This window comes from Peromyscus californicus, unplaced genomic scaffold, assembly GCF_007827085.1.
Source record: "Peromyscus californicus insignis strain IS unplaced genomic scaffold, ASM782708v3 Scaffold_8__1_contigs__length_139910024, whole genome shotgun sequence".
Lineage (NCBI taxonomy): Eukaryota > Metazoa > Chordata > Mammalia > Rodentia > Cricetidae > Peromyscus > Peromyscus californicus.
Window position 1 is genome coordinate 91,031,075 of NW_026294606.1, and position 14,107 is coordinate 91,045,181.

At 52.0% G+C, this 14,107-nt stretch overlaps 1 protein-coding gene across 1 annotated transcript in view; it reads right to left on the reverse strand.

Annotated features, from left to right (window-relative positions):
* Positions 1 to 14,107, reverse strand: part of Atp2c2 (ATPase secretory pathway Ca2+ transporting 2) — a 62,860-nt gene that overhangs the window by 27,294 nt on the left and 21,459 nt on the right. Inside the window, exons 4-10 of the mRNA XM_052727965.1 lie at positions 11,056 to 11,145; positions 10,379 to 10,414; positions 10,213 to 10,274; positions 6,717 to 6,825; positions 2,647 to 2,796; positions 2,507 to 2,575; positions 2,021 to 2,096 (exon numbers count right to left, since the gene is read on the reverse strand). Coding sequence (XP_052583925.1) covers positions 2,021 to 2,096; positions 2,507 to 2,575; positions 2,647 to 2,796; positions 6,717 to 6,825; positions 10,213 to 10,274; positions 10,379 to 10,414; positions 11,056 to 11,145 — 592 coding nt within the window. The remainder of the gene's footprint in view (positions 1 to 2,020; positions 2,097 to 2,506; positions 2,576 to 2,646; positions 2,797 to 6,716; positions 6,826 to 10,212; positions 10,275 to 10,378; positions 10,415 to 11,055; positions 11,146 to 14,107) is intronic.

Sequence of the window (14,107 nt, forward strand, 5' to 3'; positions counted from 1 at the left end):
GTTCATGTGGGGCCAGAGGGCAGTCTCATCCTAGTTCTTCAGGGTGCGTCTATCCTGGTTTTTAAGATGTGGTCTCTCATGGGGACTTAGGGCTTGCTGATTTGGCTCAGCTGGCTGGCCAGAGAACTGTAAGAATCCATCTGTCTCCGCCTCCTCAGTGCTGGGATTATAAACACACATCACCACACCCAGATTTTATTTTGAACATTCTTTTAAAAGTTCTTAAATTCAAATATCTTTGTGTGTGCATGTATATGTCTGTGTATGTGTATGTTTGGGTGCACATGCCATGACATGTATGTGGAGGTCAGAGGACAACCTGCAGGAGTCAGTTTTCTCTTTTTACCTTGTGGGTTCCAGGAATTGAACTTGGGTCATCTTTGTGCTTGGTGGCAAGAATCTTTACTCACTGACTCAACTCAGTGGCCCAACTCAATGGCCCAAATCACTGACTCAACTCAATGGCCCACACCTGACTTCTTAAACGAGAGTTTTGGGAATGGAATCAGGTCCTCATGCTTTCAAGGCAAGTATTTCACAAACGAGCTAACTCACAGGCCCAGCATTATTTATTTATTGAGTCAGGTTCTCACTGTGCAACCTTGGCTGGTTTGGAACTCACTATGTAGACCAGGCTAGCCTCAAACCCACAGAGATCTGCCTGCCTCTGCCTCTGAGTACTGGGATTAAAGGTGTGCGCCACCACACCTGGCCTCCATCACCATTTTTTTTTAAAAGAAACTTCATCTTGTGGACAAGCCTGCTTGTCCCTGTCATCTCCCTGACAAGGCTCTGCAAGCATGAGGATCTGAGTTGGAACCCCTGGCACCCACCCCACATAAAAAGTTGGGTATGGCTGTGTGTGCTTTTAATTCCAGCATTATGGGGCAGAGAAAGGCAGATCCCCACCCCAGAGCTCTTAGGCCAGTTAGAAAGACTAGGACCCCCCCCCCCCCGCCGCCACCCCAGTCAGGGCTGCAGGTAACAACACAGAGCATGTACAAGATCTCCCAGAAAAGGGCTCTGTGTAAATGACCTATGGAAGAGTGAGTGCTTGCATCTGGGACCTGTTATCACTCTCTCGTCCACTCCATTCTCCATCACACCCTTTTCTTCCCGAATAAGACGTTCTATTTCTCTCACCATCCACAAGCCTCTGGTCCAATTCTTTGTTCCAGGACACATGAACTTGGATCTCTCAGCAGGTGCCTTCACTAATCTGAGTCACTCCACTAACAGTGTGGTTATGGGGTCTGGAAAGGCCATTGAGGATGGGTCACTTCCTAATAGCTCTACCTTTGGCTCTCAGTAGGGATGGTAGGGACAGGCATTCTGATCTTCTCCAAAGTTGAGAACATTACAGGCAGTTGTCTCCTCCCTGAAGAGTTGGTCCAGCTGGGTCTGTCAATCACCAGTTAGAGACCACCCCTAGGGAGGCTGATTCACCTTAAGTCATTCTAAGGAGGTGGGAGGAATAATTATCCCCTTAAGGACATAATGTACTTTTCCTCCCTGGAAAATCTGCCCTTGCTGCAATTCTTCACAGAGCCTCACGAGGCAACTCTAATAAGTTGGCCCCATTTCTGAGTCCTTTTCATTCTTCTCTATCTCTTTCTTTTGGGTACTGGCCAAAGCCGAAACATTTTCTCTGGTGCTTTGAGCTTTCTCATTCTTTCTCTGAAGCCACCCCTGACCTTGCCTCTTTCTCCATATGGCTGCTGCTGACCTCCATGGCAGAACATTCTGGTCTGACTCTGGAAAGACACGGATTTCTGTGTTCTTTTCCCCCACCTACTTCCCCCTGGAAGATGCCCTAGTATTTTCTCTCAAACTCTAATAAAAATGTCCTCAAGATCCCTTCCAAGTTCATTTTAAAATTCTTCCATTAATGAGACTGAGAACACAAAGAAGGGACCCCAGTTTTCCCAGTCATGCATGGTGCCCAACACAGAGCCCCTGAAATTTCACCAGCACGGCCAGCCCTACTCTCCAGAACCCAGCAGGAAATAACTCCACTCACCAATGATGCCAAAGGAAAAGATGGTCAGCTGCTTGCCCAGCCTGTCCATGCTCTTCTGCAGGGGAGTTTTAGGCGTCTGCAGGTGGGGGGCATGGGAGGACAATGGCGTGTTAGAACCCCATGGTTCTTATGACTGTTCTGAGTGACAACTATGTGGGGCACACATGCACATATATTTGATAAACATGGTAAGTTTTATTTTTTTTTGAGGGGAGCACACATGGAGTTCTGAGGACAACTTTTGAGAGTTGTTCTCTCTTTCCCACGTGTGGGTCCCTGGGATCAAACTCAAGTCATGAGGCAGCCCGTGCGTGCCCTTACCATCGAGCTATCTCACCAGTACACATGCTGAGTTTTAAAATTAAGAACAAAAAGCATACTCCCGTTTCCCGTGGCCTCCAGCTTTCTGTAGGCGAGCAGGGCTGACTCTGGCTTAGAACAACCCTGATACAAACCCGCGGCCACCCACTGCCCTGTGGCCCTCACCTCCTCCGCCTGCATCATCTTGAACACTTCTCCAAACTGAGACTGTTCCCCGGTTCCGATCACCACTCCCTGTGTGGAGGAGAGAGGGAGGTAATAGAGGGCCGGGAGCTGCATGGCCAGGACCCCAGGGCTCTGCTTACCTGACCCTTCCCACACTGCACCAGGGTCCCCATGAAGACCACGTTGCTCAGGGTGCTGAGATCCCCGCCGCCCACCAACGGGCTGTCTGTTTTGCTGCATGGCTCGACTTCTCCTGTGAAACTGGATTCGTCCACCAGGAGGTCTGTAACCTGGGGGGCGAAGGTGAAACTCTTGAGATCCCCTCTTGCCCTTCAGAGGATCTGAAACTTACAACAATACCAAAAGCCCTGTAAGATGTCAAGTGGGGAAGGAGCCTTGGAAACTGAGATTCAGAATCACAGAAGCAAAAATGTTTAGAGATCGGGGCCCCTCCAGGAAGACATGCAAGTCTCACGCCTTGTTTAATGCTATTTGCAATGTCGGAATTACTAGAAAACGTGGCTCAACTGCTCCTTGGAAAATGTCTTTACCTCTCCAAGCACCCGGGCCCGCTTTTCACCCAGCACCTTCCACCACTGTAAGCCATATGGCATGGTAACCAAAGGCTCCACTCTATCTGGAGTGAGCGTCTCCAGCAGTCTGTGTGCTGTGATTCAATTCCCTCTGTGAGGTGTTAGCAGGGTGGAATAGGGCCAGTGAGATGGCTCAGCAGGTAAAGACACAGGGCAGGGAGAAAAGCCCCTTGGAGGAGGCTGGTAGGATGGACAGACCTGAGCTGAGACCTCAGGATGGGAAGGGCTAAGTCCATGGTGGGGGGGACATGGGGACACACAGACACAGTCTCAGCAGCAGACAGGGCCCCCTTGTGTGGAGATAGCAGTGTCTCTGGTATGGAGGTCGGGCCTGGCTTGTAGCTTGGGCCTTTTCTGCCCCAGTTAATTCCCATCCATTTGACCTCAAGGTTAGTCCCCAAGTGGTTGTCTCCAGGGCGCCCTTCCTGCCCTCCACAGGTGGGGCTGGGCTCTTGAATCACCAGGACTTTCCAGCCTACTCTCCCAACAGCCACTGAAGAGCTACCTGCAGGGACAGGCTGAGGCCTGTTGCTCTCAGTGCTAAACCCAAGCTCAGGGTCAGGTCTGTTCTCTGCAGTATCCTTGGCACCCAGCACAGTGCCCTGTGCATAGACACCTTAGATCAGCTGGGCTTGGCAGTGCCAGACTGTCATTCAGAACTTGGGAGGCTGAGGCAAGAGGACCAAAAGTTCAAAGCTAGCCTGGACAACTTAGTGAAACCTGTCTCAAAATAAAAGCCAAACAAAGGCAGGAGATATAACTCAGTGGGACATGCCGGCTGAGCATGCACGAGGCCCTGGGTCCCTGTCTCAGTGCTAGAGGGCAGTGGGCACAAGGGAGGGGCCCTGGGATGGAAAGAAGGGCTCAGAAAAGGGCCTTGGGCATGCACCCTCCCAAGACACCCACATCCCCATCTTTAGAACATGCCGCTGAGTCATCCAGTTTAGCAGAGGGAACTTGGCAGGTGTGACAGGCACTCTGAAATGGGGAGGTGATACTCTCGAAAGAGTGGGGCAATGGCACCCCGAGATCCTTGGGAAGGACAAATGATCAAAGAGGAGAGACGTGCTGGAAGGAGCCACAGACTGGCACCTCCCATTACTGGGAAGCTGCTTGTCTCTAGAGCTGGGAGGGAGCATGGTCTGCCTGTACCCAGACTCGGGCTTGTTCCAACAGCTGCTGGCACTTGATAGGCAGAAGGGACATAGAAAGACAGTCGTAGCAGAGGAGGGGTAAGGACAGCAGATCAGAGCCTCACAGCCAGGAACAAAGCTACCCTGAGTGCCACCTTAGGAGGCAGTATAGCCCTCTAGGCCACCAGGAGGTAACAAGGAACTCCCACAGTGTCAACAGGCTCCTTAAGTGTAAACACAGCCACATGTGTTAACACTGGGAAAACACTCTGATAAAGGTGTCTTCATGCAACACCAAGACGGCTGTAACATTACCAGAGTCTGGTGGGCCACCGCTGTGCATGTGGCCCTAGTGGACTGGAAAGCAGTTTGCAGTGTGTGATCATAGAAAAACACTGGTCTCTTCCCAGGAGCCCTGGATAGCGTCTGAATGAGGAGGAGCGGGTATTTGTGGGGAGGAGGGCACAATCTCGTGGGGATGAGGCAGGGGTGGGGAGACACCAGTGGGTCTATGATAGAACTGGGGACATAAGCCACATAGCCCCAGCATGACCAAGGTGGCCGTGCTGGAGGACAAGGACCACGGAGGCTCCCTGCCCTTCCAGGCCACATGTATCCCCCTGAATGCCTGTCCCCAGTGCTAGGACCCCTTGACAAAGCTTACTTGGAGTTCCGACAACTCCATTCAACTTTAGACTCCGCAGGGGAAGAACAGACAAGAACTTTTGCCTTGGTTCCCACTCAGGGGAACAGAAGGTAAGGCTTTGTGACCCCACACAGCCATGCACAAGCTGTTGTGGGTCGTGTCCTCAGGCTTGTGAGCCTCCTGTTCCCGGAACTCGGTGGTCAGGGCTGGCCATTCCTGAGTCTCAGAGCTTAGTCGCTGATAAAGGTTTTCTGTTGTGAATAAACAAAGCTGTTGATTGTCCCAGGGAGTTGCAAAATGGTGACAGGGAGATGTGTGGGGCACAATGGTGTCACTCTTAGCACTGTCAATATGTGCAAGGTGTTACTGAAGTGAATATGAGGCTTCAAGAGCCAGTGGCGGCAGCAGTCAGGGAGATGCTTAAAGTTTACGTCTAGAGGCCTGTGGTCTACTCAGGGCTACAGAAACGTAAATCAGCCACCAGCAGGTGGACCGTTACAGGTCATGGATTGCCTGTCTGCACGGTAACTCTGTGCAGGCTGGACAAACGCCGGTTATGCCGTGAAACAGAGGGCCAGGACTTAAAGGCCAGGGTTCTCTTGACCCTCACACATGCTAAGCTTCTTAGGAGCCAGTCAGTGTTCCCACAGTTCTGTATCCATGTATTTAATCCTTCTAACTGCCCCAGGCTGTTATCACGTCCTGTGTTACACATAAGGAAACTGAGGCACAAAGAGGGTAAGCAGGTTATACAGTTAGGATTTCAGGTGCTGAGTTCAAAACTAGGCTTGTGTGCAGTCTCTCTCGTGGCTCTGCCTCTTTGTCTCCCAAGAACACTTGCAGCAGACACGGTTCCTGACCAGATGTGCGGCATCCTCAGAACTCAGTGAATAAATCCACTGGCCTGTTCTTGGAAGGAGTTGTCACTCAGGTGACTCTGCCACCCAATCCTTTCTCCAGAATGTAGCATCATGTCGTACAGCCCCAGGTATGGTTTTGCTAGATGGTAACTCTGAACCCTTAAGGTGTGGGAGGAGCCAGCCCACTGGAGTCACCAAACCAGGCCTCGGCTGCACTTGATGGTTCTCTGCCTCAGTTTCCCTCCTTGCTATGAAGCAGCCCATAGCCTCCCCCAGTTCTGCCCTGGATGATTTTGCCATTGTAATTTGCTCTATAAACCACATAACCAGGCTGGGAGACAGCTTAGTTGGTAAAGTGATGATTTGAGTCCCAGATCCATGCAGGGAGAAGAAAAAAAGAGAAGATGAGGAGGAGGGAGAGGAGGAAGAAGAGGAGGAGGAAGGAGTGACCGTGGCAGCAGGGTGTGGTGGTAAACCCAGAGCTAGGGAGACAGAGACAGGTCCCGGGGTTAACTGTTCAGCCAGCCAAGGCTACTTCGCAAGCCCTGGGCCAGTGTGAGACTGTTTCAAAAACCAAGGTAGACTGTACCCGAGAAATGACACCCAACACTCACATGATCACACACACACACATGCACAAAACTCCACAAACCAAGATGTGTTAGGCCTGTGCTGGCTGTCCCCCTCAGCCATGGGGCCATGCTCCCAGCTCCCCAGAGGATGCCCAACTATAAGAACAGATTATAGTAAATGTTCTCTGTGTCTCTGTCTCTCTCTGTCTTTCTCAAGAGTGAAGAAAATTACTAATATTTTTGGGCCACAGTTGACTGTGGGTAACAAACTGTGAAAGTGGAAACCACACAGTCAGGAGCACCTCTGTTCTTAGAAGGTAAGCCACTTGGGAATGGTGGCTTTGGGGGTCTTGTGCCTGCACTCTACCTGCCTGTCCATCAGGACCAGCTGTGACATGTAGCTTACCTCAATGAGTCGGATGTCGGCAGGGATCCGGTCTCCGATGGACAGGGACACGATGTCTCCTGGAACCAGGTCTCGTGCGAGCATATGCTGGAGCTTGCCATTCCTCAGGCTGTGTGGGAGAGGAGGTAGAGCGGTGAACCCCGAATCATTCCCCTTGACAAGTGGATTTAGAGACCAACTTGGGGTTTCTATTGCAGGCAAACTCTCGAGACTTTACAGTTCTATTTTTTTTAAACTCTTGTGTCTCAAAATACGTGGGAAGGCATATGACTACCGAGAGACCCTGGGTCTCACCTGAGAAATGAGCTATGCCTCCGGAAGCCTCTGCTGCTGGAGGCCAGCTGCTTTATGGCACCCGGGAAAACACACTTTGACGCTGAGAGAACATACCACCCTGGCTTGGAAATCAGGAAGGAAGGACGTCATGGAGGGCAGAGGGTAGCTTCAATGCCTGGGAAGCCTGGCCCTCCTCAGTGCGTAGCCATCTGCCCTGGGATAATCAGTGGCTGTCTGGGCACAGGTTCCAACTGCAATGCCCCCTCTCCTAGTCCCTCTGGCCAGCAGCCAGGGAGAGCGAGGATAAGCTCCCTCATTCCCCCCTATGCTCCAATGGCTTCTCATGGCCTTGGATGCAACCCCACAAAAATCTGCCACCTGACCTGCTATTCCTGCTTCCATTCAGGTCTTAAACACCTACCCCTTTGGGGGTCTTAGGGTCTTTATAGACCTTGACAGTTAGGGTGGGCATCCCCTTTATCCTGGCAGGGGACACAGTTTTGCTTAGGCCTTTACCCTTCTCCACAGCCACATGTTTATTTAGCTAGTGGGTCACACCTGGGTGTCATCATCAGAGTGGTTCCATCCCTGCCTGTGGCAGGCTTAGACATGAACATGTCACAGAGCTCCAGCTTATGAGACGTTGGCTGGAACTTGCGAGAAAGGTTTTCTTGACCTGTACACACAGTCTCATCAGTGGGACCTTGACAGTTTTGTGTCTGTGATGTCTGGAGCTGTGGCAGCCATCTTGGCACCACAAGGGAAGCCAGTCAGAGTGCAATGCCAACAACCCGAAGATGGCAGAGCAAGGAGGCAAGAGCAAGCCCATGGCACCATGTCAATCAACCCCCACTCCGGTCCCTGGCTGTGACACAATGTCATTTCCTTGTGTCCCATGCAATTAAGTTTTCCATTCTTTGCAGCCAAGAGCACCAGGCACACCCCTGCTGCTGCATGGCTCTTTCTTCCATGCCATTTCTTCCTCCCGTGTTGTCTCAAGGCTGTCCTTGTCCCTCCCCATCACTGCACACCCCTGTGGCTGTGGTTGATGTGTGAGGTTTGGGCAGTGGTCACCAGCTGCTTTCTGGTTGTCCTGTCTCTCAGCTCACTACCCCACTCCCACTCACCCAAGGACCCTGAGCTCTCCGAGACCCGCAGGAGACCCGCAGCCCCCCACTCCTCCCACAGGGATGACCTCATTGCTATGCACCTCGCTGTGTCCTCAGTCTTGCTTTCAAAAGAAAATTGTCTCTGGAGTGGCCCCTGGGGACAGCAGCCACACACCCCATTGCTTTAGTATTTAAGCTCGATGTCCAGCCAGGCTCCATCATAGGTCACTCATGCTCATGCTGCTCAGCTGATGATGTCCCCTGTCTGGGTTTGTGACAGCCTCATTCTCCAGCCACTGAGTCCAGATATATTCACAGTTCCCTGCATCTTCTAGAATGCTCATCCTGCCTACGGGTTCATATCTCTCGCTCCATATGCCCCTCTTCCTCTGTCTTGCCTCTGTCTCTTTCTCTGTCTTTGACTCTGTCTTTCTGTGTCTCTCTGTCTGTCTCTCACACTCCCCATAACTGCTGGCACCTTGACCGGACAGACCCATGACCTATGAGGCTTTCTTCCTACCTACAGCCCCAACTCATGTCACAGGTGTTCCTGCAAACTTCACGCAGGGCCCAGAGCTGAGCCAAGTGTCTGAACCTTCCAACGTGTCCCAGGTCACACAGGGACTCTTGTCCTCATTTGGAGAGCACAGGTCCTGGGGGGACTCTGCAACATTTAGGGCCCTCAGCTGGGTGGGTGGGTGGGGGAAGGGCAGGTCTTTCCTGTGCCTTTTCACAGGCAAGAGGTGACTAGTGAATTCTACACAGTGTCCTTAAAAGCTGGCCCCAGAGCTGTGAGATGGCTCAGCAGGGTCAAACCTGACCACCTGCGTTGGATCCCCTAGAAATCACATGACAGGAGAGACTTGACCCCCAAAGTTGTCCTCTGACCTTATACATACCATGGTATGCTACATTTATACAAATATATACAAATAAGCAAATGTAAAAAAAAAATTTGAAGTTGGCGCCTTATGCACGTAGAGTCCTTTCTGTCCAAGCGCCCCATCTTGCCTACATGCTCACTTTAATAAACTCAATAAAATGACAGAAAATGAGGACTCCATCTCCTCACTCAGCCACATTTAGAGTTCTTGTTAGGCACCCAGGCTAATGACCCCACACTGTACAGGGTAGTTAAGAGTATACTTCTAGGAGTTTCTATCGCTACAGGTTGTACTAGGTCGGAATACCGTGAAGGACAGATGGGTGCTTTGTTATTTTCCTTTTTAAACATCATCGACGGGAGCTGGGGATGGTAAATGGCAAAGGAGTAACATGTGGGCTGGCAAGAGGCTGTCACCTGCCCTGAGCTGCTGAGCCAATCAGAGAGTACCTTGTGGTAGTATGAATGAGAATGGTCCCCATAGTCTTGTATGTTTGGATGCTTGGTCCCAGTTTATAGATCTGTTTGGGAAGGCTTAGGAGGTGTGGTCTTGTTGGAGAAGGAGTGTCACTGGGGGGTTCCAAAAGCCCGTGACACCCCACTTGGCGCTCTCTCTCTTTTTCTGCCTCATGGTTGTTGTCTCAACATGTGAGCTCTCAGCTACTGCTCCAGTGCCATGCCTGCCTGCCGCCATGTTCTCTGCCATGATGATTATGGGTTCGCCCTCTGAAACTATATGCCCCAAATAAACTCTTTCTAAGTTGCCTTGGGCATGGTGTCTCTTCACGACAATAGAACAGTAACTAAGACATCCCTCTACACACAGCCCGCCACAGCCACACGGTGCTCTGCGGCTGGGCCTGTCGTTGCCCCAGGCTTAACTTCTGTTTGGGAACACAGACACCCCTGGCCCCTCTCTTCAGGCAAAACTCAGGTTTCTGCTTTATTTCACAGGCTCTTCTCTTCCATCTGCAGCCCCAGGTCATACACCCTTAGCTAGACCCTGCTGCTAGAGCAGAGGCCCAGAGAGATGGAGCCTCCTGTCTATGGTCACACAGCAAGCCACCACCAGGGCAGACACCAGGCCTTGTCATCCTCAGTGAGGCTGAGATCGCCTTCCCCATGTCACACCACAAAGGAGACAGCGCTAGTCAAGCCTTGGTCAAATTCATCATGGCATCTGTCAGCTCCTTCCGTGGACCACAGGCTCACGGAAGCCCCGACTTACCAGTTGCACTCTGGAGGTACCAGCTTGGTCAGCTCTTCCAGAGATTTCTCGGACCTGTATTCCTGGCAGGAAGCACATCAGATGTGCTGTTCAAAGGTGGGAACCCCGACAAGTGCCCATCACGTCCCGGTGACCCCACCCAGATGGGATCTCAGGATGCACACACCTGGATGAAGCCAACAGTCACCACGATGAGCACGGCCTAGAAGACAGGATGCCGGGAAGGGAGGGTGTGAGCACTACTTCCTGGTGAGAGTGAGGCCAGAGCCAACTACCGGAGCACAGGGTCTCTGAAAGCACACTGCTCTCCAAGCCCTGCGGTGCAGACCTGTAATCCAAGCTGCTCAGGAGGCAAGTGTCGGATTTGCTTGTTTTTAGTCTGTCCTTTCTTTCTTGGTTCACAATAAACTCCCCACCCCCTTTTCCTTGTGCAGTGACTGGCCTCAGGGGTAGGAGGATGGCTGAGTTGGCAGAGTGCTTGCCTTGTGAGTATGAAACCCTTAGTCTGAGCCTCAGAACCCGAGTAAAAAGCCAGGCATAGTAGTAATTGCAGCCCCAGTGCTGGGGAGCAGAGACAGGTGGGTCCCTGGGGCTCACTGGCCAGGCAGCCTGGCCTACATGGTGAGCTCTGGGCCAGTGAGAGAGCCTGTCTCAACACAAGATGAATGGTTCCTGAGACATGACAGCTGAGGTTGATTCTAGCCTCTGCATGTATGCACACATGTATTCCCACATGCATACACACATACACAAACCATGATAAGTTTTGAAAAACACCTGGCAGCAGAGCCATGGCTAGCCCTGGGCATCCCTGCCCAGGGGCTGAGGCTGCCAGTTACTCACCAGGGCGATGCTGATGGCGTCTTCATACTCCTTGGTGAGGACACTCACCACGGCTGAGCCCAGTAGCAGCAGGATCAGGGGGTTCTTGAACTGGAAGATGAACCACAGGGCAGGTCTTCATTTCACAAAGGCCAGTGCAGGCTCCCACCTGCAGCTGCTGGGCAGCTCAGACCTTCACGTGAGGCCAGGCTTCCAGGTCTCCCTGCAGCGGCTAAGGGCTTGGGAAGGGGACTGCTCTGTCTGGTATTCCTCCTCTGTAGGAAAGTCCACCATCGACAGCCCTCTGGGCTGATCCTGACACTGCCCCATCCAGACCCGGCCCTGACTCTGAGTTCTGTGTCTTGCCTGGCCACACCTCATCCATCCAGGGTTCCCTTGGGAATACATGATGGATGCACATCCTGGCTACTATCACCAAGCACTCCTCTCTTGCCACAACAGACCCCCAGCCTTGTGTGCCACAATCACTCTGCTCCTGCGGTCATCTCTGGGGACTCTAGTGATGTTCCTCTTAGGTTGTGTTTCTGATTGTTGCTGTCTATCACCCCTTTACGTGATGACGATCCATGTTACAGAGAATGGAAAGGAAGAACAAACAGAAATAGGGTCAAAGAGCAGAACCAGGAGATCAGGGAGAGCATTGAAGGACCAACAAGCATGTCTCCGCCTCTGAGCTTCCCAATGGCCAAGGTGCAAAAGGAAATATGGCCCAGTGCATCGGTACCACAGCTCGTGAGAAAGACTTACTTCAGTGTGTGCTGGTGTGACACGTGAAGGGATGGACCCCACCCTCACCCCTGGAGCTGTCATGTGTTTATTCTCTGTGGGAGGACCCCAGAGTTGACTCTAGCCAAAGTCTCGACCTCTCAACATCGGGAGGCACAAAGACATTCTGGTTTTGGGTTATGGTTTGTCTTTGATTCTACTAACCCACCTCTACTTGACAGCTGGGAGATGACAGTCCTCATGTCACAGACCCTGCCTGCCCTGGATGACCCAGCACAGGGTCTATGGTATGGTGTGGTGGACAAGAACTCAGAAATCTGGTTTTTCCTGCCTGTCTCCACCACTGGCTCACAGATAACCTGGAGCCACCTGACTTCTCCCGGCCTGTTTCCCAGGGTGCAGACATGCTGTCTTCTTCTCCTCTCTCCTCCCCTCACTCCTTCCTCTCTATCTCTTTCATTTTGGTTTTTGAGATAGGGGCTCCTCAAACTAGCTACATGGTCAAGGATGGGCTTGAACTCTTGGTCTTTTTCATGTTCCAAGTGCTGGGGTCACAGGCATCCACACCATGCCTGACTATTTTAAGTTTTCTGGATCAACATCTTAAGATGTAGCACAGGCTGACCCAGAACTCACAGTGATCCTCTGCCTCAGCCTCTGAGTACTAGGGTTACGTATATGAGTCTCCTCCGTGTCCAGTTGCTCCTGGCAACAAGAGCAGCTTGCCCAGGGCTCAATAAATGTCCATTGGCCGTGGGATCAGGCTGATACTGTGGTATTTGGTAATTGGTGGAAGGGAGAAATCGTGGCTAAGTAGCTCTGGTAATGGCTCTTGACCTAGCAGGAAGTTTCTCAACCTCCTTGCCAGGGCCACAGATAGGAGGGATGGGAAGGGATAGGAATGGGTGGTTCCTTTGGAGAGAATCCACCACACAGTGGGATGCTTACAGCCCCAGCACTTGGGTCTGAGACACACGGGGTGGAGTCTGAGCTGGCAAGAAGGGACCCGCTCCCCACAAAGCCCAAGACCTACTCCAAAGTACTGATAGATTCATCCAGAAGGCTGCAGCCTTCTCCCAAAAAGTAATGTCACAGGATACAAATGTTTCCTCTCCAGACCCCACCGTGTTCCACAGACCTTTATGAGCTATTTAAGGGGACCTACCACCCAAGGCAATGAGTGGGTCTTGTTCATACCCCTTCTGAGACTCAGAAGCCAGTCCACCAGTCACAGGGGGAGGCAGAGAAGAGGGTCCCCCACAGTTGGGGTGGGGAGTCCTGACCAGTGCTGAAGGGAGCCTTCAATGTGGAGTCTCCAAGAAGCTTAGGCAGGGTAGAGGTTGGAGAAGGGCCCCAGAGGAAATGAAGACAAGATGGACACCTAGCAGAAAGCCAATGGGGCGGAGCTGTCTGAGCCCCAGCTGGTCTGGGCCCCAGCTGGTCTGAGCCTCCATCTTTAGGCCTTAACTTTAGGAGCCTCCATTGCCTGAACAATGGACTTTTAGGAACCTTCTGGGCTGGCCAGAGTCACCTTGGTGACTACAAGCCAGTTTTTGTGCCAAACAGTCAATTCAGGGCACTGAGAACTGAGTGGTAATCAACCACAAGGAGAGAGGGGGGTGCTACCTGAACTGTGTGGTTGGTCCTTGAACCAATCAATCAATAAAGCTTTAAGCATAGAACCAATCAGAGGGCAGCTGAAGCCTAGGGCAGCTCAGGAGTCTACAAACAGGGAGAACCGAGGTGTGGCCTGGAGTGAGAAAGGAAGGAAGGGAGATTGAGGACCTGGATCCCTCAGGTGTCAGAGATCTCTGCCTGGTCACGGGGCAAAGTACAGACTTCTAGACCAGAACTGGCAGCCATGGTCATTCCCCTTTCCCTCACAGTGGCTAGACATTTGGCTTGCAGACATCAGCACCAGGCCAGCACCGAGCTCAGTAGCTGTGATGGGCTGGTGCTCAGGAGCAGGCTGCATCACAGCCTACTTCTGGGTGACTTTGGGCCCCTGCACCCAAGATGAGCAGGTAAACTTGAAATTCAGGACCACAGGGAAGTGTGCAAATGTGTGTGTGTGTGTGTGGCCAGGGGTCAACCTTGGTTTGTTCCTTGGGGCTGTCCACCTTACTTTTTGAGACATGTCTTTTACTAGTCTGGAACTCACCAAGCAGGCTAGGCTGGCTGGAACCACCTGTCCCTGCCTCCCTGAAATCTAGAATTTCAACCGCACACCACCAAACTCAGCTTTTCAAAAAGCAGGTTCTGGAAGTCAAACTCGGGTTCTTGTGCTCATTCAGCAAAGACACTTCACTGAGCTGTTTCCCCAGCC